General features: G+C 39.4%; 1 protein-coding gene across 4 annotated transcripts in view; it reads right to left on the bottom strand.

The window, feature by feature from the left end:
- RABGAP1L (RAB GTPase activating protein 1 like) overlaps positions 1 to 25530 on the bottom strand; it is a 423826-nt gene that overhangs the window by 110860 nt on the left and 287436 nt on the right. For all 4 annotated transcript variants that reach the window (XM_019725918.2, XM_074322089.1, XM_019725841.2 and 1 more), the window contains exon 18: positions 22039 to 22080. In XM_019725918.2, the coding sequence (XP_019581477.2) occupies positions 22039 to 22080 (42 nt within the window). The remainder of the gene's footprint in view (positions 1 to 22038; positions 22081 to 25530) is intronic.

The following is a 25530-nucleotide window of genomic DNA, read 5'->3' as shown; positions in this document are numbered from 1 at the left end:
GAAAACGATGACACGCTTTCCCAACTAGGAGAGGTAAAGATGCAAAACCTTAATTCTCTAGCTATCTCTTCCTTTGTCTGATAGACAAAAGACGAACCCTAATAATTCGCTACGTTCCTACGATCCCACAAACAAGTCAAATAAAGGTGACACATGAGTAGTGTCGGTAGCTTGGGACCGTACAGTCCCACACAACTCACTCTGCCATTCACGTCTTGATTCTGCTCAACACTGTGCTACGTCCTTCTGGGGACAGAAACATACATCAGATGCTGCTTCTAACTTTATGGATTATTCAAGCTACTTGAAGAAAAGGCTAAACTGAACTGTACTGAGACTGAGCATACGAGTCACGTCGCAGGGAAATGAGTCTCATTAGTTTATAGTTGGAACTCACACTGAAGAATTAGAGTAAAACTAAAAGAAAACACGTAATTAACTGACACCGTGGTGGGTAGTTCAGGTAACGACAAGTCTATAGGAATTCAAAGAAAGAAAGGAAAAAGTTTCCTGTAAAAGATTATATATAGACTTACCGAGTTTTTTAGGTGTGTTCTGACCTCTTGGGAGACTTAAGGCATAACAACCTTAAATGAGAATTTTGTTTTGTTTCGTTTTTAAAAGAAGAGAGAAGTTTCCTCCACCAGAAGCAATGTAAGAACATTCTGAATAGTCATGGCAGCATCACCGTTACCTTAACACCTGACCCTGTGATCGGATTCTAGTGCAACGCCTTTGTCAAGGCAAGAACTTCCACAGTCTCTTTGAGAATTGGTCATTTTGCCTGGGCTTCCATTTCTTTATTGACAAGTAGCTCAAAAGGCTGCCTATTTTATTACTGGACAGTTATATTTGTTTAAAAAGGACTCTGTACAGTAAGCCAGAAATCTGAAACTCCCCGTCACTGGATTGGCTTTTAGAGTTTATAGCACAGAGTAAGTCTACTGTTTCTCATGTGATGCTAAGGAAAATATTTGAAGACAGTCTTAATTTCCTTTTTTTCCCAAGATAATCAACCCTGCTGCTAACTGGGCCTCCTATGAGCTGGTTTCTGGACCATTCTACACTGTTCACAATCCTACCTCCTGCCCCAAGGACATGTTTTTTTTTTTGGCCAGCGTCCCTCAATGAAGTACCACCCACACTGAAAAGGATACTCTAGATACGATAACAGAATCATAAATAATGTGATGTTGTTAGATGCTAGCAAACATCAGTCTAATATGTGTATCCTATTGATGAAAAGGCTGAGGCAGCAGATAAGTAAGCTGCTCACGATCATAAAACTTGTCTGAGGAAGAGCCAGGAAGCCAGGCTCGCAGACCACAGGTGCCCAGCCAGAAACTCACCAACTTCTGCACCATCACGTGGGCAGGAGTAGTAGCCCATTGAAACGCTATCTTACCAGGAAGACTGCCCCACCACGTCATTCCATGTGGACTTGGTCTGGAGCCTATGCTCACCATCCGGCATGGAAGAAGCTAAGAGTCTTCGATTTGAGTTGAGAGGGGGCTTCCAGACGCCTGCCTTGACAATAGTCACTCTAAACACAGATGTGCTTATAATAATAACTGAGCAGCACCTCTTCCTCAATCAGTTAGAGAGGCTACATCCTTGGCACAATGTCTACACATGGGCAGCCTTCCCGAAGCCATGTTGGCGGTGCAAGTTTGACAATGAAATGATGTCTGACTTAATCCATCCGCTGGGCAGAGTGTGCAGGGCTCGCCTGCATTTCCAAGCGGAAGCAGAAGGCACATGAGAGAGGGAGTTGGGGCCTCCCCTTTAATTTTAAATCGATCAGATTAAAACGATGACTTGTAGAATCTCAACGACTCCTTGGTCCTCTCCAGCTACATCAGCATTTTACTTTTTATTTGCGTGTGTGTGTTGTCATTGTTGCTACAAATAATGAGGTGCTGTACTCATCGTGGTAAGTTGTAAATTGCCTCTGCCTCCTTCTTCTCATCCATCTCCAGTTCTCTATTAAATTTGCTATCTCTGGCATCTTATGTTACACAGAATGCTAGGTGTGGTTTAACAGCTGTCTCTGTGAAAAATAATATGTTCAGTGGAGGAGTTATATGGCTCAGCCCATGTTTAGCAAGTGAATTTGTTTCCCCAAAATGAATATGTCAAGAGGGGGACAGTCATTCATTCATTTATTTATTTAGAATAGACAAGTCCGTTTTCTGAAATAAATATGGTGATAGATTGTACAGCCATGCCATTTCCCCCCCCAACCTTGCCTGCCCCCCACTCCCTCACTCATCCATCGTTTCAAATGGATTCAGTAGAATTTCCGAAGTAGCAAAATAATGAGAGTGGAGGTGATTTTCCCTCTGCTTTCACTGGAGGTGATCAGCTCCCTCTCCACCTCCCTTACAAGTTCAGCACTTGAATCCCTAGTATTGCCACAGGCTGTCTTACAGGATGATAGTAACAAGTGAACAAGTGGATACGGGTCTTTCCTGCCTGGGGGGCTCCTTTACCTATCTCACACTCATGCTTGTTCCAAGCAGGGCTTAACAAAGCAACTTACACATTGCAAACTCTTGATAAATATTTAAGGGACTAAAGGAATCAGTAATAACAGCTACCATTTCGTCAGTGTTTATAAAGGTCAGGAACTATGCTAAGGCCTTAGAGTACGCATAACTGCCTTTAATCTGAACAAGCAATTAAGCCCACTTTACATAGGAGGCACCCGAGCCTAGAAAAGCTAAGTGATTTGCCCAAGATCGTGTAGCTTGGAAGTGGTAAGCGCAATGACAATTTTTTGGATAACTACTCATCTGATATCTAAGTATCTAATCAGGATTATTTGAACCAACGAAGGAGGTAGAGTTAAACAAGCTATACCTAGAGGCTAATCAATAGTCCAGTGGAAACAGCGGATTTACACGGTTATGTCACTATGAACATAGAGGGACTAAAGTGTCTTGGGTTCCAAAAGAAAAGACAAAAACAAATGTGGAGCAAAACCTTATGCTCAAAGAGCAGTATCTGCACCCTGGTGATCTTATCCACACCCTCCTTGATTATTGCTATTGAACAACCCAGCCATGAGGCCAGCCTCTCCCTCTCTCCAGAGCTCTTTACTGGACATAAGCAGCATCATACACAGCTGAATCTCAGCACGTGCAACGTCACCACTTCTTCCCCACTCAGTTCCTCCTCTGATGCTGTCTACCCTGGCTGACAGTATCCTCATCTACCCAGTTATCCCAACACACACCTGGGTGTCATCCTAGAGGCCTCCTTTTACCTTCCTCTTCCCCCCACCCATCACTCAAGTCTGGTTGAGTCAACTTCCTCACTGTCTCTCAAACTATCTCCTCTTTGTTCCCATCTCTTGATTGGAGATCAGCCCTCAGTATATATGCTGGGACTTCCACCATCCACAATACTCAAATCACTGGAAGTTCCCTGCACATAGCAGCCGGTAACTAACTGCATGCTTCCAGGTCTTTGTTCCTGCTTTCTCCTTTTTTAAAACTGGATTCTCCTCTAATTCACTTACCTTTTCCTAATTTGTCAAAATTCAACTCTGATATCACCTCCTGCAGGAATGACTCCCTCAGTCCCAGCATTGGGGTACACAGCCCCGTTTGCTCTCTTTCCACCCATGCTGTCTCTCTCAGAGCACCTGCAGGCTTATACTTAAATGAGTTGCACTAAAATCTATTCTTAGAGCCCCTCTCGTCTGCTAAGACGCTTAGAGATAGGTATCATGAATTCTTCTTTATGTCCTAAAAACCGGGCAGAGGCAGTTACTTGACAGCTAGTGGTTACCCCATAACTGCTTGTCGAAATGGTTCAGCATTCAAAATGGAGAATATGATTATTACCCATGGAAGCAATAAACATTTCTCTGATTAGAGATACTGGTGCTTTAAAATTTCTGAGCCTTTTCATTTTTCTTCCCTCTTTCTGGAATGTTTTCCTTCAAAAATTTTAAAAACCTTCAACATTTTGTCATGGAAAGAACAAAAGCTGAGATATCAGAGAGACCTGGGTTTAAAACCCAGATTGGATGTCCAGTAGCTGTGTGACTTCGGGAAATTGAACCTCTTGAGTCTCCGTTTTCATGAAGAAAATGAGGTTTAGAATAGTAATCTTATGAAGTTGCTAATGCTAGAAACATCTGTGACATTGGTAGCTTGGCAAACTGGGATGATAGTCGGATATTAACTAATAGGGAAAGCACTGGGTCTAGGAGAAGACGAAGGACGGATGGAGTTAACAAGGCATATATGGCGATCTGTCGGAGGTGCTCCGTGGGCCATGGGAAATATAAGTCTGGAGCCAAGGGGTGACTTTAGAAAGCATGGGTAGTCATGGCCAGATGAATTCTGGAAACGAATGGGGAAAACTAGGGAAAATATAAGAGCCACGAAGAGACATTCTCAAAGTACGTCTTGATAGTCTTCAATTATCCCAGTGGTGATTTAATAACAGTTGCATAATTCCATGTTAGGGAACAACCCCACCCCCACCCCCACCAGACAGCATGTTCCTTAAGGGGAGGCAATGTGTTCGCTTCCCTTACCAGTATGTTCCCAGCATCCATACAGTGACTACAGAAGGAGCTCCTATAATGCTCACCAATGGGCTATCTAATCATTTGCTTGAAATTTGGTGGCCTACATAGTGATGTGAGAATACAAATTCCTAATGCAAAAGTGCTGAGATGGGGGAAAGAAGAAAACCTCACACATTCCTGTAGTGGTCCAGACGTTGTGCCATCCACTTCCATTCACAATATCATTTCAGTCCTGCGATATGTTAGCGTAAAATCATTGCTAAAATAAATGATTTGATCACGGTTTTCAAAATCAGTTTGCTCTGTCTCTACATCCTTGACTTCTCACTTTCCCTCAGCCTTCCAAATTCAGTGTCTCTATAAGTCCTGTCAGCCCTATCTATAAAATTCTCTTGAATTTGTCTTCTTTTTCCATCTTTGCTGTCACTACCTTGGTCCAACCTACCATCATTTCCTGTTTGTCCTACTGAAATAACGTCCTAACTAGTCCATGTTTCTACTCTCTCTTTAAAATCCACGTCCACATACTAGAATTCCTCAATCAGTGTATTAAAACTACAAATCAGATCTAATGTCTTCCTGCTTAGAACTTAGACTGGTTTCCCATTATACTAAATGCTTTGCTGCGGCTTCTGTCTCTATAGATCTGAGCCTACAGAGCTCTCTGACCATACCTCCTTCCTCTCCACACAACCTGCTCACTAGACTCCAGTCACACTGGCCTCCTTTCTCTTTCAAATATGAAAAGCTTCTTCACCTCAGGCCCTTTGCACTTGCTGTTCCCTCTGATCTTCATTTGGCTGGCTCCCCTGCATCCCGCAACTCCAAAGTTATTTTGCTCACAGAGCTTTCTCTTTCCGTCTTATGTAACGGCGGGCAGTAACATATTAGATTCTCATGTCTCATTTCTTTCATGACATCTATCTACTTGAAATTGTTTACTTCTTTCTTATGTATTCTCTCATTCTCCAATTAGAAAATATCAGGAAAAGGCTCACAGAGGAGAAGAGAGAACTATGAAAATCTTTATCAGCAAGTAATTAGTGAAAACAAACATAAAATTAGATTCTTGTCTCAGCTTCTTCCATTCACGCCTTCATTCGTTCATTTTTACTTTAAAAGATTACTAGGGCTTTTTAAACAAAACTTTTTTTCTTACTAGGCCTTTTTAATATCTCTTTTCTTTTGCAACCAGAAGTCAACTAAAGTGACCATTGACATTTACAAATGTAATATGTATTGCTTCATCTCTCTGAGAGATCCCACAAGGTCACAGCACAGCAACTTGTGGGTCTGCCGAGGGATGGATTTAGTTACTCTCATGAAGCAGATGGAGAGTACGCTTAGCTTATAGTCTTTTTCTTCTCAGTTATTACATGTTCGGATGGCAAATCAGTTATTTTATCTCAACTTTATAAATAAAGAAACTGAATTAAAAAGTCATACTGGTATTTAAAAATTAGAAAATTTAAGAGCATATTAAAATACATCCTTCGTGAATGCCAGGTTGTTTTTTTCCCTCTGAACCTATGTTTATACACATTAAAGAAACAAACCATACTCCAGCTAAATAGGTCTACCTGCAGTAATGCCATGATGAATACCAAATGTTATGCTTCAAAGAAGGCTACTATTAATCTATAACCATCGTAAAGACTGGCCACAGGAAAATGCAGAGCCCATTTTAAACATGCAAGTTGCTGAGTCATTGTGGTTTTTGGTAAAGAAGAGAGAGGCTTCTCTATTGAAAAGCAAAGATATGATAATATTGTTTTTTTAAAGTATCCTGCAAGCTTTAGATAATATATGCTATATAACTGTCAACTATTTTAGAAAGGAGAAGGAAATGAACAACACAAAACAACCAGAAACAGCCCTCCCACCCAGTGGGGATAGAGAGGAATAAATAAATTGGGGTAGAGGGCGAAAGAGGAAATAGTCAATTCTCTGTGCACATGCCATGAGCCCAGAGCTGTGCCTAGCACTAGGTGGATTACAAAACTAGCACATAATGGGGTCTCTATCCTCAGTGGCATTATAGACTTTATGGCGGAGACAAGACACAACATGGGGACAATTAGGGGACCCACATAACAGTGTAGAATAATGTGCCTAGTAGGTACATTGGATGCCAGATTATGGTGAAAATGGAATGCCAGACGATGGGCTTCACTGGACAAAAGACAGGTAAGTAATAAACGAAGACAATTCTTTAGAAAGACTAATCTGGTAGCAGAGGCAGGGGAGTTAAGAGAGGAAGAGACTGAAGGGAGACGAGTCATAGAGCTCTTGCAGCAAGCCAGATGGGAGAGAATGAGAGCCTGGCCCTGTGTGGTTGCCATGGAAACAGAAGGCTTGCTTCTGAGACGCATCGTGAAGGAAAAACAGCTCTTTGTTATCTTTGTATAACTTTCCAAGTACATGTGGCTTATTATGTCTCCCTTTATATAATTCATTGATGCAAAACTGCCAGAGATAATATTCTTCACCAAGTCAGGGGAGGAAATGGAACGTCCCCTGATACGTGGACATGGTAGCTCTCAGAGTTGCTGCCTTTGAGGCACAAAGTTTGGTTAACAGATCAGCTGGTTTGTCACTTTCTCTGAAAGCCTAATTATTAATGGAGCTCAAACCATAATACATTAAGCGGAACCAAGCAGAGGTTGATCTGGTAGCACTCTTCAATTGCCTAGGGACACCCTGGTTTTCACTAATAAGTGAGAAATAAGTGAGAAATATGTAAGATCTAACAAGCTGCCTTCTCTACAAAACACACTTTATATGCAGTACCTTTCCTTAAACTTGAAGAGAGAACATGACACGGAAGTTTTTAAGAGGATGAGAAAGAGAGATTAAAAAAATAAAAGTGGAGAATAGCAGTGACTCTTTTTTTAAAAAATATTTTTTCTTTCAATTTTATTAGTTTCAGGTGTAAATAGGTAGACATTTACACCCCTCACAAAGTGATAGCCCCTCTCCCCCAAGCTACTACCCCTGACATCTTATATCACTGTTACAATACCATTGACTATCACTCCACCTTCCGTGACCACATATATATTTAATTATAGTTGACATTCAATATTATTCTACTTCAGCTTCAGGTGCAGTAGTGACTCTTAGTATTCATCATCTGACACATCCAAATGTCCCCAAGTCCCCCAAAAGCATCTGGGAAATGCTGCTCAGTTTGCCCGTCCCTTCCCATCTCTATTGGTACAGTCTGGTTCAAGAAGCCTTTGCTAGATGAGGGTAAACAGGGTCAAATACAGGGTGATGGAAGGAAAACTGACTCTGGGTGGTGAACACACAATGTAATATATAGATGATGTACTCCGGACTTGTACACTTGAAACCTATGTGATTTTACTAATCATTGTCACCCAATAAATTTTAATTAAAAAAAAGAAGTCTTCGGGATTTCTCCCATCCACTATTCTAATAGTCTCCTAACTACTCACCATACTTATTACCAGTCTCTTCACATTCAGTCTCTCTCTCTCTCACTCTCTCCAGAACTATCTTCCCAAAACACCATACCTGATGACCACATAACTGTTGGGAGGTACCTGCTGGCCCACAGGTTCAAAGGTTAGCACACAACCCTAACCAGAAGACACCCTTCCGACAATCTAGACCTATCCTACCTTTCCAATTACATCTGTCCCCTTCACACCTCATGTGTGATCTTTTCACAGAGCTTCCCAAACATACCGTATTTTATGATGACTGTTCCTCACATACGTTGTTCTCATTGCCTAAAACATCATTCCTTGTGTCCTCCTGCTAATTTTTCAAGACTCAAATGTCCTTTTCTCTTTCAATTACCCCTGCCATTACCTCCGTCCTCTGCCTTTGCATCCACCCTGCTTGTTCATGACCATACAATAACTCTTCTTTGGCAATTATTTGTATACCTGTCCCCCTCACCTCTCTGTGAGCCACTAGAGATGGACTACAGCACACTCATCTTTGCATCTTCACTACCAAGACTTCTAGTCACTGTCGTCACAGATCGTTTAAATAAATATTGAGTAAATGAGGAAATGACTGACGTTTAAATGAAGAGATGAGTTATAAATAGAATTAAAACATGGGCTTAATTTTTTAAAAGTCATATATTAAAGTCATGTATGGTAAGTGTGTTTCTCTTTTAATGTCTAAATTACTAAGAAGAAAGGTCAAAATGAAAGCAAGTACGACGTTTATAGATTTCTAAAAGTAGAGAGGGAAAATACTGGCACATAATGTCAAAGTCACAGGAAAATAAATGAAACTCAATGTTATTTTCCAGGATGTTAACTAAACTTGAGCTGGGGAGCACAGGGGCTCTCGTCATCAGGCAGGTTAGTGCTCTGGCAGTGGATTCCTGGACCCAGATACTTTGCGGGATGGACACAAATGAAGCCCGGAAGTCATTGTTTTAGTTTGGATTTTGATATGTAAAATATATTGGGGGAGGGGAGTATTAAATAAAACAATATTTTCCATTTCAAGTGGAATCAAAGTATAAGTGTTAATTAAAGTAGTAACTTATTTGGCCATAAGTAATAAGTATTGCAAAATAAAATCATTTAAGTTCTCAAAGATTTCTAAACAATGCCCACACGCACCTGAACTAATATTAACGTAAAATATACCTTTAAAAAAACCATCTGATTGACAGGTTTATTTGCCCAAGAGCACAGATGCTCAGCATTTACTAATAACAGGATTAAAGTCAAACTCAAGAAAATGACACGGAAATCACTGTGGTAAATGGAAGACACTTCCATATGTCTCCCCTACCAGCTATTACATTTAGAGAAGATACAAACTACAAGTAAATGGGTAAGATGTTTGAAATGGAATTAGCTGGGCTAGATAAACACATTAACCAAAGAATTAAGTTCCAGTTTCCATTTGTTTTATATTTACATATACAGCTGACCCTGAACAAGACGGGTTTGAACTGCACAGGTCTACTTATACGGGGATTTTTTCCAATAAATACATACAGGAGGTAAATGTATTTTCTCTTCTTTATTATTTTCTTAACACGTGCTTTTCTCTAGCTTACTTTATTGTAAGAACATGGTATATAATATGTATAGCATACAAAAATATGTGTTAATTGACTGTTTATGTTATCAGTAAGACTTTGAGTCAACAGTCAGCTATTAGTAGTTCAGTTTCGGGGGAGTCAAAACTTATACGTGGATTTTAGACAGTTTTTTAAGCTGGACTTGAAAAACATGTAGATTTAGAAGGGCTGAAAGGCTATTCCCATAAGAAAGCAGACAAGCCCAAGTTGCATGCGGCTAATCTAGTTCACTTCCAATTTAGATGGAGCAGAGATACATGATGAGGTTAGAACCATCCACGTAAATAGGGTTTTGGAGGGTTGTCAGGCCGAAACTAAGGTATATGACGTCAATTTTCAATCTTTAGGAGTCAGTGAATTTCTAGTAAATACAGGACAAAAGAGATGGAACTGTCTGAGGCTGTACTTAACACTGATCATTTTAATTGAGGGAAATTTTAATCAGGGCATGTCATGCAAGTAAAAAAATTAATTTCAGAAACATGGACTTTTGAATTCAAAGGAAAAGAGTTTTATGCCTACATAATCTATGTGAAAAGATCTGTATTTACTGTATAAACAATTAACAAATATTCATCAAGAGAAGCAAGGGTTAATGTGGTTTCTTTTTCTCCAATATTAAACTTTAAAACAAAGCATGGATCTTTAGGGAAAAATCGAAACTACCTCAAATATTGCTTTAGATGGGATGTAATCTACTGAAATGCAACAGCTGGAAAAAGGATGGGGTTAATCCTCCGGCCCTTTGCTATTTTGTACATCAATCTGGGAGAGAGGGATGCTTGCTGAACAGGCAGGAATACACTTACTCTCTGGGGGGATACAAAGGAAGCTTCAGACTGTCTTTAAGCAATAAACAGTTTAATTGGAGAATATAGGACATACACATAGGAAACATTGAAATAAAACAAAAAGCAGGATGCTCGCTTCAAAGTGAATAATATATTTTGTAATTGCAGCAGACGCTCGTTTCTGGCAGAGTCAGGAACCATCCGTTAAAGGAGGCAAGGTTGAAGCCAGAACATAGGGGATAGGAAGGCTCTGTATAAACACAAAAGGGGATGTGCTATGCGACACAAAGACACTTCCAGATACAATGCTAGAGTTTAGCTCCAGGAAGGGAGGATGAAAAGATGCAGGTAGCATCATCAAGGACACGTTGTGCAGACGTGCAGCTCACTGTCTGTGTAAATGGTGCCCCTGGAGGTGTGCTGTGCGTAAGAATATTCTTACCCACAGAAGAATAATGATAATGGAAAAGAAGTATCAAAGGCCTCTGAAGATTTTATAGAGGGCGGCTGAAGATACAAAATTGGAACGTGAGCTAGGACAAAATTTAGGAATTATTCTCTTTGGAAAGTGAATTTATGCAATGCAAAAAAGCAGAAGGCCCAAGGACTTATCTATTGCTGAAACTGAGAAGAGGAACCCACCAGAGGGATGGGCAGAGAGGCAAGGGACTGGAAGTGTACAGAACTGTGGAAGAATGGAGGTACCATTACCCGCAAAATGCTTTTTCATCGCTGCTCTGTCTAACTAGAGAGTTAAGACTAGGAGGGAGGCAAATCATGAAGACTTCTGTTCTGATAGTCAATCGTGTGCTGTTTTTCTCAGCAGCTTCTATGTCTTAAGTCACAAGATTGACACACCAGTTGTTCAGTTGTTGGAATATAGTATCCATATGATTATGCTTTCATTGTCTCCAGTTAGTAAAAATTTCAAGTTGCACAATTAAATGTATTATGCTAAGAGTGTTCTTTAATGGATATAGGGCTATGCAGGCGATCTCTTTCGTCTTGAGTGAGCTTTGATGGTTTGTGTTTTTCAAGGGATTTGGCCATTTCATCTAAGTGGTCAAATTTATTGCCATAAGTTGTTCATAATATTCTCTTGCTCTTTTTAATGTTTAGAATCTGCCGTCATGTCATCTTGCTCATTCGTGTTACTGGTAATGAGTGTCTTCTCTACTTCTCTCTTGGTCTGTCTGCACTGAAGTCTTATTAGGTGCATAAGTGCTCATCATCTTGGTATGTGTTTTCTACTTAATCTGCTCTTCTTTCCCTTTTCCTTTTTTTCTGCTTCTTTCATATTGACTACTTTTTAAGGTTCTCTTTTATTTCTTTTGCTGGCTTGTTAGCTATAACTCTTTGTTTTGTTGTTTTAGTGGTGGCTTTAACCTATCTCAGCCTACCTTCAAGCGACATTATACACATCCTATATAGTACAAGTGCCTTACAATGGTATACTACCATTTCTTCCCTGCTGGCGCTTATTCTGTCCGTGTCACACATTTCTCTTACACATATGTTATAAACCCCCCAACACACTGTTATTATTTTTGTTTAAACAGTGATTTATATTTTAGTGATATTTAAATAACAAGAAAAGTCATATGTTTAGTCAGAGGATTCAGTCAGAGGATTCCCTTTAACATTCTTAGTAATTCATATCTACTAGTGATTAATTATTTCAGGTTTTGTATGTCTGTCAAAGTATTTTCCTTTAGCTTTAAAAAAAATTTTTTTTTGGTTTAGTACTTTAATGATGTTGTTCCACTGTCTTATTGATTGCGTTGTTTCTACAGAGAAATCTGCTGTAACACTTGCCATTGTTCTTTTGCAGATATTGTGTCTATTTTCTTTGGTGGCCTTTAAGGTTTTTCTTTTTACCACTGTTTCTGAAGAATATGATTATGACATGCTTTGGTGTAGTTTTCTTCATTTTTCTTTTGCTTGGAATTCATTGAAATTCTTGGGTTTGTGGGCTTACAGTTTTCATCAAATTTGGAAAAACTTTAGCCATTATTTCTTATTTCTTCCAATGTTTTTTCTGCCCTTTTCTCCTTGCCTCTTCTTCAGAAACCCCAATTACATATTCAGGAGGTCTTGTGAATTGTCTCACAATGCATTATTCCTTTCTTTCATTGTTTAAACTATTTTTTTCTTTGTATTTAATTTTGAATCATTTCATTTGCTAGGTCAAGTTCACTAACCTTTTCTTTTACAATATCTCACCCGCCATTCATCCCATTCAATATATTTCTTAGTTCTATTGAACATTGTAATTTTTATCTCTTAAAATTCAATTTGGGTCTCTTTCATATCTCACATTTCTTTACTTAACTTTTGAGCATACAGAATAAAGTTATAATTACTATATTAATGTCATTGTTAATTATAACATCAGGCCTATTTTGATTGGCTTTCCTCTTCATTGTGGATCAAAATCTGCTTTGACCACATAGATGAAGATGATTCTAAGATACTATAAAGCAATGTTTTGCAACCAGAGTGATTTTGCCCTCCATGAGACATCTGGTAATGTCTGGAGATATTTTTCTTTGTCTTAACTACTGTGAAGTGTTACCAGTATCTGGCAGGGAGAAGTCAGAAATACTGCTAAACATCCTATATTGCAAAGGACAGCCACCTACAACGAACAATTAGCTGGCCCAAAATGTCAATAGTACTGCGTTTGACAATCCCTACTGTAAAACAATAGGATGAAAGAAACTTGGGACCCTGAATCATGGAGCTGAGCTGCATACAGGCCTGGACCACAGGGCTATCTCTATAGCCTGTCACATAAAGAAGAAAGAACTTCTTTTTTATTTAAGCCACTGTATTTTGGGTTGAAATGGCAGTTAAGCCTATACTCTGACATAGAAATTGGTACCCAAAAATGAGGTGCTGCCAGAAATTAAAACTTAAAATAAGCTTCTTGGCTTCATGACTCAATGAAAGACAAGGCAAAAAAACAAATATTGCAGGCTGGAAAACTGGTGATCCTTTTTAAGCCATGTCACTGTACTGTTGTCTGTGCTAACGTCAGAGGTAGACCAGGTATGTGTCTGTGATACCTGTCGCTCTGAAGAAAAGTGGTCTATAACCTAAAGTGATGAAGTACAGTGATTTGAGCCCTCAGAATTGGAAAATCTAACTTGCCCCCTAAAGAGAAGGATAACTAGGTTCTCTGTTTTTTCACAAGTATCTCTCATTAAGCCATCTCAGCCAAAACATAGAGTTAGCCAAGAGGCAAAGATCAAATTAAGGGTAGTGCCTCAGGGTAACCAATATCAAGATGGAGGAAGAAGAGAATGGGCCACTGAAAACAGACAGACAAACAAATACAATTAGACTTAAGAACTATGTCTAGAAGAAACCTTTGGATCTCTTTACTCAAAACAAACTGACTAGAAAAAAAAAACAACCCAAAACCCTACAAAAATATTCAGGGAATTAGTTCCCAAAAGAAATCAAAAGGCCTAAAAAAAAGCCTATATTTAATCACTAAAACAACTCTCAGTCCCCAAATCTCCGCAAAGGGAAAGCAAGCTTTGAAAACTGTACATCTTCCCAGGAAGGGATACGCTCTAGCACTAACTGTAGATGTCACCACAGAGACAATGGATAACAGTGTGTAGTTCCCAGAGATGAGAACCAAGGGGCAGTCAGATGGGCGATCCAGAAACCTTCTCTACTACGAGAGCAGGGCTCTGGTGGATTCCTGTGGAGCGCTCAGTACGCTGTGCTTCCCTTTCCTCCCTTTGCTGAATGAGAGCTTTTATTACAGTTACACTTTTCCTATACTTTCCACTTCGGTACTTGGATGTGAGCTGAGCAAGTCAGCGGACTGTGAGACACAGGACTGCGCATCATCCAGAGGTCCCTGGCTTTGAGCAGATAAGGTAACTGAATGAGGCCTCTGAATGCGTCCCTGGAGAGGGAGGGAGTGTGTCCATGTCGGAGTAAAGGTGACCACATATACTGAATGGCCAGAGGGGCAAGCTGTGACAGATTCTAATTGTTTTCTAATAAACTGCCCCCTTGGTCCATAGACATAACCATTTTAACAGGGCACATGGCTGCTGATGTACACACTGTATTTCCTAGTGCTCTTGTAGCTAAGTGACCATGGACAACATTTGTGTCAATGGAATATGAGCAAAAGTAATGTGTTCAACTCCCTCACTATTTACTTAAAAGGGAAATTGTTTGCCTTGTACTTTAGCTTAAAATTTCTCTCTTCCTCTGAATTGGAACTTGGATGTGGCATTGATCTAGTTTTAACCATGTACATGAGGATAAAGTCCTAGGAGATGGTGGAACAAAAACATACCCTGTTTCCCCCCAAAATAAGACCTACTCTATTAATATAAGACTGGGTCTTATATTAAATTTTGCTCCAAAAGACGCATTAGAGCTGATTGTCCGACTAGGTCTTATTTTGGGGGGAAACAGGTTATATGGAACCTAAAGCCCTGAGTGACCTCATGGAGCTGAGCTGCCTGCCTTCTGGGACCAGTCCTCCTCTTTGTGGACTGGTATGTGTGAGAGAAGTAAACTCTTATTTAAAGCACTTTATTTTTTATGGTTTCTATTTCATGTGCTCTTTCTCTTTTTAAATAGCAGCTTAGACTATACCCTAATTAATCAAGGTTATATATGCCCCAAATAAGATTCTGTTCTAAACTCATTTAGTGTTGCCCAAACCAAATTTCCTTAGTCAAAGGAAAACAACAAAGGAGAAAAAAAAAAGAGCTAGCCTATGGGGTTTTTGGCTATTGTATTTCCAGGAAAAGAAGCATATTTCAACCTGCATAAACCAAGAATTAAATAGATTTTTATATGTTTCAGTTGAATTTCCTCTAACTGGTTATACTATTGTGATAATATCGATTGATTCCCAGAGTGAGTCATCAACCCTGTCAGCACTTTAATGAACAAAATCAGTCTATTTCATGCTGAGAAGCAATACCAGCAACTCTTGCAGATAAAAAGGGTCATAAAAACTTATTGGGCAGTGACATCCTCTGACAAAAGCCTCCTGATAATATCGCCCTGTGATCAGCTCACACACAGAGATTGGTCAGCGTGAAATGGAGTTTGAGTGGGGTATTAAATAGGATTCAGGAATAACTTCACACATCCTAAAGGCTGTGAAAGAAGAAATGGCCAGACAAAATGCAGGAATCAAATATTATTCTAGTGAGTCAAGTGCAGAGAATATTTCAATTTCAAGATCATTCTCGACAGTGAGTGTGTTTTCACAAATTCAGTTGTTTGTTGACATAACAAGGCTCCTAGCTGCTGTTGCTCTGTTTCTGTCCTGTTCAAACACTGGCATTTAAAAACTGGACGACTATCTTTGAGCATGCAGTTGACCAGGTTCAGAACACACTACCCCAAAATATGGCACCTGGGCCTATTTGATATTTTAAGCTGAAGGAAAAAAGGGTAGAAAATGGTAAAAGATTTCTCTGACCTTCCCCTGCCCTTGTCCCTGAAGCAGGTCATGAGACCCTCAAGTGAGAGGTGACCTCCCTATACCTGGAGGAAAGAAACATCCTGATCTCCCAACCAGGTGGATACTGAGAATACAAACACACAGGCCTTGCGATGTTTTCCCCAGTTTTATTACATTTAGCTCACACCCCATTGGTCTTATCACATTTCTACATGACTGTCCCCTCTTCATCGAATCCAGCATGAAGACACTCAAGTTTCACCAGTTTTTTGGGTCTTCATTTCCTTTTAAAGGCTCCCATGTCATGTAAAATATATTAAATACGTTTGCACGCTTTCCTCCTGTTAATCTGTCTTTGCCAGTTTAATTTTCAGATCTAGGCAAGGACCCTAACAGGGTTAAGGAAAACGTTTTCCTCCCCTACACAGTCTTCTAAAAACTTGGATAAAAAACTTTCTTTCATTCACAGTACAATGTCAATGTGGATTTGTGAAATGGAAGCTGATTTCACTACAATTTAAGGGTCTCCTGCTATACAATGTAAAGAAGCATGGAATTTTAAGTGAAAGCTAGTGGGACTGAGTATCAAGTGGGAATAATATCTCTTCCTCACAGGGTAAACATAAGGTTTAACAGACACACACACACACCCCATAATTTAGTGGTTAAGGGCATTGGTTCTATAGTAAGACCGCCCAGTTCTGAGTCTGGTGTGTCATTTAACTGAATGACTTTAGCCAAGTTACTTAACTTCTTAAAGCCTTTGTTTCCTCATCTGTAAAATGGGGATATTGATGCATATCTACTTTTAAAGGATTGTTGTTAAAATTAAAGGTCATATATTAAGCTAAGTGAAGTAAGCCAGTTATAAAAAGACAAATACTGTATGATTCATCTTTTATGAGGTAACTAAATGAGTCAAATTAATAGAAACAGAAGGTAGAATAATGGCTGGTAGGGGCTGGGGGAGGGGGGAAATGGGGAGGAACTGTTTAATGGGCTCAGAGTTAGAATTTGGGAAGATGAAAAAGCTCCAGAAATGGGTGGTGGTGATGACTGCACAGCAATGCAGCAATGTGAATGGTCACTGAACTATGCTTAGAAATGGTTAACATGGTCAATTTTGTGTTACATATATTTTACGATAATAAAAACAAAAGAAAAAAAATGAAAGGTCATGAAGATTAGTTTAAAAATGCTTAGCACAGCAGCAGGCACATTGTAAGTGCTCCACAAGTGACAGGCATATTACTATTAAGTTGATTTATTAACTATTTTTGAAGTGCATTTGAAGACTCATCAGAAACAGTAAATGCTATACAATTAAATAATTATTGATGATAGTTGTCAGAATTTTAAAATACAGATCCAACATGTTACATGGTATCTGGAAATACCTGCTAAGACTAACAGTAGCACTACACACACACCTACCCACACACCCGCCCTCACACACCCCTATACACACAATAACATTTCACTAATTCAGAACAAATGGGTTGTTCATATTCAAGAATGGTGCTAAAAGGCCTTTTGAATGTGATGAAAATAATTTGCTGGTATTATTTTTAACTATAATAGATTGAATATTCTTTTGCTCCTAATTTTATTATCTTGCTCCACAAACTCTTTTTTGTAAGAGAGACAAAGATAAACTTCAGCCAAGCATTTAAACAAGAAATATGCTAATTACAAGATGATTCGTACCTATTCAAGGAAGGAGGGAGCTGGCTGTATGCACATACAGTGTGTATCTATGTACATATGTATGCATACACACATACACATATATACACACATGCATTGGGAAATAGATGGACAGTTGGCAAGACAGAAATTAAGAGCTCTAGGAACCATAAGTCTCTGTCCCCTTATTTTATTAATAAGGAGATTAAGCGTGAGAAAGCTTAGATGATTTGGTTAAAACCCCACAGTGAACTGGTGGCGGAAACGTAATCCCTGCCCCTCAGAGCCCCGCCCCATGCCTCACCCTCAAGCACCATGGCACAGGATGGCCTTGCCACTCTTCCTCGTGCCACTTTTTGGTTGCTGTTCACTCTGCACAAAACGTCCTCCTCTAAGTTTAGTTGCCACCTTTGGAAAGTCTTTCCTGCTTCCCCCAGAATAAATTTGGCACCCTGTCTTTGGGGTCCCCAGGCTCCCTTTTAAGACCCCAGAGTAATCACATGGAATTATAACTGTCCACTAGTCTGCCTCCTACACTAGACTCAGGACAACTGCAGGACAGACTGTCGTCTCTGCACGCTCCCACACCTGACCCAGAGCCTGTCAGCAGTACGCGCTCCCTGAATGTCTGTTGGATACGTGAACTAAGCAACCATCACAGGCTTCTCCAAAGGGAGGCAGGAAAGTTGGGATCAAGGACGCAGATGGGAAGTTAGCCTTGGGATGAAGGCAGAGCTTACCTTCATTAAAGACAGGAGCAGAGCAGAGGAAGACAAAGGTGGAGCAAGATTTTTAAGAAAAAAGGAAGGGATGCTTGAATGACTTTGTGGTAAGAGTACTTTGCTTTCTCACAAAAATGTCACTGAGGACATTGGATTTTGTGGTTCTTATCTCTGTCAAGTGACCTCATAGAGCACATTAAGTTTAAATTCATTACTGACAACTTGGAACATGGCATGTTTAGCCAACCATCCTCCTTCCCTGGCATTCTGGATGGTCTCATGAGAAATAAATAATGAGAAATCACTTCAACAAATATAAGGTGTTATATAATACTTGCATGGTACTACGATGAAATACACTTTTTCCTGACATTGATCTCTAATCCATGAAATGCATTATTTCTGGAACTTTAAAATTCCTTGAGTATCTTGTACTAGTTAGAAGTCCACGTTCCTACTTGTTGGTTGTTTTAGCATTTACTAGATAGCACCCCAAAACTAACCTATCATTGTACTGAAGATACACTAGAGAAAAGTTAGAAACAAACTAAACATTCGAACAACCAATTTTGTTGGAAGGGAAACCAACATAAAGGAATAGCAATGTCACAGCATTGAAGTGCTCCACTATGAGCGTCTATTTCCAAAGGAATAGTGTTTTGCTGCCACCAACAGGACAATAGGAGTTCATGGAAATTACAAAACTGAATGTGCAAAAATCATTCAAACCCAAAAGGATATATTCGTATAGAGAACCCTTACAACTCAACAACAAAAAGACAGATAACCCAATTAAAAAGTGGGCAAAAGATCTGAATAGACGTTTACCAAAAAGAGATATTTGAATGACCAATGACCATCTCACCTATTGGGTGTGACCGCCCCTGACTCCCTACTTAATACTGTAAAACCTACCCACAATTCCCCTTACCCTGCCGTACTTTTCCTTTTCCCTCGAGCACTATTACGGGTCACATACTATGTTTACATATTTGTTATGTGTATTGGTTATTAACTGTCTACTGCAAGAACACAGGCTTCATGGAGGCAAGCATTTCTGTTATTTCAGTTCACTGATTTAGTCAAGCACATAGAATCATTCTGTCTCTGAAAAGGTGTTCAGTGAATATTTGTTGAATAGTGAGTAATAAAATCTGTTTAAAAAGATGATTCTGGTGACAATATGGGGATAAATTGGCCAACTGTCACAAGTAGATGGGGGAGAACAGTCATCCACTTGTCTTAGCTCCACTGCTAATACCCAGTCAAGCCACCAACTTCTCTTCGCTGTCACACTCCAGCACAGGCCTTATTTCTCTTTCTGAAGCATAGAAACACCCTCTGTAAGGACTTTGCACGTGCTTCTTCTGCCTAGGAGGCTCATTCTCCAGATTTTGGCATCACAGGTTACTTATTTTCATTCAATTTTCAGCTCAAATATCATCCTTAGAGCATTTTTATTGACAAGCAAATCTAAAGAAGGGATCTCCCTTCTCCACTCTGCACCATCACTCTCCTTCGCAAACCTCAGCACGTGCTAAAATCACTGTATTTGTTCAATTGCTACCTTTCCTTCTTCAGAATGTAAGCTCCATGAATGCAGCGTCTTTCCTCACCAATACTTAATCTCTGATGCCTGGAAGAGTACCTAGCACTTCGTGGATGTTCAGTACTTGTTACTGAAAGAGATCACTTAACAGTCCCGATCAGAGAGCTTGGGGCCTAAACTACCAAAGTGGGAAGATTCTAAAAGTTCTCAACTGGATCAATTAAGGACACTTCAACTCAGCGGTACATACTGTTTCTATGCGAGGTCAGCACTGGGACTCATACAAGAAACGGGTAGAAACACAGGCCAATAGCAGTGAGGAGGCGCTCCTTTCACCTGCTCTAATTCGCCGAATTCCCCAAGATGATGTTAGATGAGTGTCTATTTATAACAGAGAAGATACAAAAGCCTTTCTGCCCAGTGGCTAAAGAATGTCCTCTGCACAGGCCATAGCTGAGTGAACCTGGCCAAAACCAAATGCGAATAATGCAATCAAGCCAAAAAACCCTGTCAATCAGAAAGGTAATTTCCCAGACGGGCAGAGTACTAGACTGACACAGTCCAGGGCTGATACACGAAAGGAGGTCGTGGCACTGAGCATGTACTGAGTACCGGTAAAGAAAGGTCATCAAACGATGAGCAAAGGCATTTGGGGAAAGATGTAAATATCTGAGACGCAACAAAAATTAGACGTGATAGGAAAAACCAGGACTGTGTTGGACTTCCTTACACTTACTTTATGGTTTAATATTGTTTTAGTCTGGATTACATACTACTTTCACAACTGGGCATTCTACAAGTCTTATTCCAGGCCTATACAGAAAGCACTGTAGAAACTATTTGGTTTGGATTTAACGACAAAAAAAATAAATAAATTAGAGGTAGAGATCCATCACTTCATTAAAAGATACATGCAGATATGTTGGTGTTATTTTATGGAAAATAGTTTATTTTCCTAATTTCTAAAAGAACTGACTTTGGCAGAAGAATTGTTCGTATCTAAACTCAATGATTTAATGAACAATTTAAAGTACGTTTCGTGAACTTCACACACACACAAAACAGCAACAATCGTTTAACAGAATAAGAGATGAGGGGCAGCGACCCTCTTCCTGAGTTGGGTAGGACCCGTATGACATCATGCTTTTGCTCGGAACCATTTAATGGTCAAGTCCGGAAGCTCTCCTAGAACATCAAGAGGCTCTCGGACGCTGTCAAGTCATTATCTTTTGGGAAATGTGGAAGAATGATGGGGAGTCCAGAAACTAATTCTGGGTTTTCATGTGACTACAATAGTAATCACAATAATGACAGTTAACATTTATTAGGCAACGACATTTTCTAGACACTGTTAGAAACTTTTTTAATTCTTAAAACAATCCCATAGATTAGTTTCCATTATTATCTCAAAACTCAGGGTCTGAGCACTTAGATTAATTTGTCCAAGGTCATACATTGGAGGTGAAATTAGAACCAAATTTGTCTGAATCCCGTGTTGCAATTTTAACCACTATGTTTTACTGGGGGAAAGGTGAGCCTGTATCTTTTTATAAACAAGGCAATTATCGCCTTCAATAACAGAATTGTCTCTTTGAAGGACAAAAAACGACTGGGTTATTTTCACCAACTCTACAGCAAATGTCTTGCCACACTGTTAAACCTGCATTGATATGTTGATAAATCTAACATGGTAATTATAATTGAATTCTCAAGTGTCTTATAAATTTCTAGCTATCAGAGAAAGAACTGCAAATTGAAATGTAGCAGTTTCTTTTTCAGTCAGTATGTTACAGAAGCTTTCTAATAATTCAATTATATGTTTAGATACCTCCAGGGATGTTACTATGGTAAGAAGTAGTTTTTTTAAAAGATGGCATCATTTTGACAGAAAGCAAGGTTTAATTTTTTCTCTCATATCATCCAACTTGTATGAATGAAAACATGAAAACTTTTTTTAAAAAGTAACTGGAAGGAATGCTATGGTAGCAAGATTAAATGGATTATAAGAAAAACAAACAAACAAACAAAACTCTAAATAAACAACAACAAAGAATGGGAGGAGGAGAGAGAATCAGAGTTACTCAGAGAAGTCTTTTTTTGTGTTCAAGAATATAGACTGGGTCAAAGGCTGTAAATTGAATTATGCCCAGTTCCAAGGGCAGAGAGGTAAGAGAGTTTGGTAACTTAAAAATATAAACAGACTTACTTTCAGAAGAGCCAAGGCTACATGAAAGATGATGTTCAAACCCTGAAATAGAAAAGAGAGTCAACATCAGTACAGCATACAATATGCATTCAATAATAATTAAACCATGAGATTTTTTAAAAAAGTAACTTCCTGTTCTGAGAGGCCTATTGCAAAATTTAAGTGCTATTTAATTAATGTTCACATAAAATTATTGTTTTTACAATAAATGATTGTCCTTCAATCTATTTCTGGATTACTTGCATGATCTTAGGCTTATAAAACTCAAGTTTCTAGATGAAAATGGCAGTGATGCAGAAGTCAAAAATTATTCATTGAAATTCGTGAGGCCTTGTCTGTACCTCTGGCTGATGTGGCTACACAGCCAGTGGCAGACAAAACAAAACAAAACAAGACAAAACACAAACAGTGGTTGCTGATAATGGAGACAGAGCGTATGAGGGGAGTTGTAAGCATCACACTGGATTTCCACTACAGTTCTTATCGTTGTAATGTTTGTTTTCGTGCTTGCTTTCAACTAGAGACTGCGATTAGGAGCTATCTGCTAGACCTGCTTTTCCTTTTTGCCCCCTGACAACCAGAGCGGTATTTCTTTAGGAGTAAGCACATTAAATAGCCATACTGGCGCTGAATTGTGAACTCTGGATTAAGCCCAATGACTCTGAAGAGATGCTGAGATATTAAATTCAAGGGATGGAATCATACACTCAAGATGACAGCGTCAGAAGTTATCATACATGAGGAGAACGATCTTTCAAGTAGGAGCTGACATCTCCCATAAGTCCGGAGTCTATCTGATGTGCACTCTTCATCTTAGTCACAAATACCTGTCTGCCTTTTGGACATGGAGCTCTATCAGACATATTATGCAAAGAACTGCTAAGAAACCACCCTTTGTCTCCAAAATCAGAAGTGAGGATTAGGGCAAGGTACTCAGAGTGCATTCCTGTCATAATTTGCTAATGTAATCTTTCACATTAGCCACCAAAAACATAATGTAACGATGGAAGGGACGAATGATAAACAGAAAATACTTGGCTGGAGGTTCCGGTTTACTCAATTCATTCTTTAAGAAACCAAAAGCAGTAGGAACTAAGAATAATCGGGCCAGGAGACAAAAACAAATTGACCCAGTTCATCACGACACCAAGTAACGATCTAGGCTGGCTCTGATCACTCATTTATCAATTAGAAAAAAGAAAGAAGGCTACTGCAGACCAAAGCACTTGGGTTACAATTAAGCAACATTTGCTTTCCTAACCTAAATTTGCAACCTCACCCACTAGCTGCTGCCCACTGTGGCTGGAACTTGCAGACCAAGAGATAAAAGACCTCCTGCCTCCTCCTCACTCCCTCCTCCACCCCCAGCTCACAGCTGGGAGGCAGTCCTGAGTTCTCACAGCCCAGCCTCACTGACATGCCATCCGGACTGAACCCACCAAGTCCCTGTCTGGTTTCCCTGGTCACTGCTCAAAACCTAAGTCCCCTTGTCTCTAGCTCTCTAATCCCCATGAGGCTCTGGTCCCTTTCCTAAGCTTTCTCCCACCCTCCTCTCCTTCCCAAGCCCCTCAGTGCACTCTGTGGAAATACCACTCTGTTCAGCCAACTCTTCTATATTCTCAGCCTCCCTCCCAAGCGCCGCCCCCTTGAGGGCACAGGAAGAGCGAAATCTCATGGATTCTCATAATAACATGCATTAGAATGCCTATTTTTCAGACTATTAACTCGACTAGCCTAAGGTTATACATATATTTAGGAGAAGGCTGGGGACATTCCCCAATCCTCCTCAGATCTAGTTTAACAGTATTCTCACCACACAGGGCTGGCGTAACGTACACAGTAAGTGCTTATCTGATGACTGAACGATTCAACTATATCAGCTCTCCCAAGTTTTCTGGGATTTATTCTTTTCCCGTGGACCCAACTAAACCAGTTAAAGAATCATCATCAAATTATGGTAAGAAACCTTTTCTTCAATTATCACAAAGTGAAAGCATGGGACAACCGAGCTATAAAAAAAGCAAACACAAACTCAGAAATTAAAAAAAAAAAAATTAGAGATCTCTAAATGGCCAAAATAGCTCTCACTAACATCAAGAGAAAAATTTACGCAAATTTTTAATTCATATACATTTCAAATTAGTTTGGTGATATATGACTTTATAGTTTACAGATATCAGAAGCAGCAAACTAAAACTGCAGTGTGTACTAGATGAGATTAGGATCAGAGCCTGAAGAGACAGTTGTCAGAATTCAAACATTAGGTCTGACAGAAAGAGAAGATATACTTTAGAAACCTGTGAAACGGACAGCTGTCTTGACCCTTCAGTAGTTAACGTGAGCTCATTGTGATAATCCAGCAGCGTTACCTTATGTTCAACAAATTGTGCGTAAGAAGGGAGCATAGTATGTGTTTTAAATAAAAAGCAGATCATTTTTTAAGTGTGGGAAACTAAAAGAATAACTTTCAGTTACCAGGAAAAAATGTATCTATGTAAACTCTTCAAACAAGTTCAGAAGAGTCAAGTGTTATTGCAGCTGCTTAAATGAAGTTCTAGACATTATCCAGAAAAATCATGAAAAGCAAAGAGTTCACGAGCCGTAAACGAAAGTAGAATAGCATGGCCAGACCAGGCAAACAAGGATACTTCCTGACCTCTGAGTTGCTGAAAATGAGGAAAAACTTGCTAATCTACCAAGATCTTTATTTCACTGCAAGATGTATCCTGATTTGCTAAGAGGAGAGTAATAAAGGCAACCTTAGTCGGATAGTTTAAAATATCTATTTTTTTCTTTTAAATAAGGCGCATTTTCATTTAGATGTATAATTAGAGGTATCATTAAATTACAGGAACCATCCACATTGGGTCTGTTGGAAAGGGGGGCAGAACAAGCAGGTTGGATTTAAGATGATAATGTCCTCAGCTTCCCCGTCAACAACGGGAACTAAAACCACCATGAACTGAACCCCCATTATTACTTTATTGCCCACCTCGTCTTACACGATCCAACCTTTGCCTACTTCGGCTGAAATGTATTTTTTGAAATACATTTTCCAAAAAAAAAGATGTTCTACGTTTTCAAGATGCCCCCCCTTTTCAGAAATACGTAATCTGCTGCAGTTTGCTTGCTACTCAGGGATAAATTAGGCTTCCTAACGGGACTCAATGGGTAAAACATTCGGAGAGTCATTAAGAGCAAAAATAACAAGTAGATAGGTTATTATGGCTACTTGTTATTTATAGTGAAAGGTCCAACTCCAAGTGTAAGACAATAAATAAGAGCCAGTAGCCACCGAACATTTTCTATGTTCTAAGATCTGGATTAATGACATTTGAAAACGTGTCCTTATTTAACCCCACAACAATCCTAAATTCCATTTTACACGGGAAATGAAGACAGAGCAGTCAAAGTAAATTTCTCAAGGTCACACAGCTAGTAACTGGATTTTAACCTAATCGGTGCAACTCTACGAGTCGTACTCTTAACCAC

This window comes from Rhinolophus sinicus, linkage group LG17 (assembly GCF_036562045.2).
Source record: "Rhinolophus sinicus isolate RSC01 linkage group LG17, ASM3656204v1, whole genome shotgun sequence".
Classification (NCBI taxonomy): Eukaryota; Metazoa; Chordata; class Mammalia; order Chiroptera; family Rhinolophidae; genus Rhinolophus; species Rhinolophus sinicus.
This window is presented reverse-complemented; position numbering and strand designations above follow the sequence as displayed.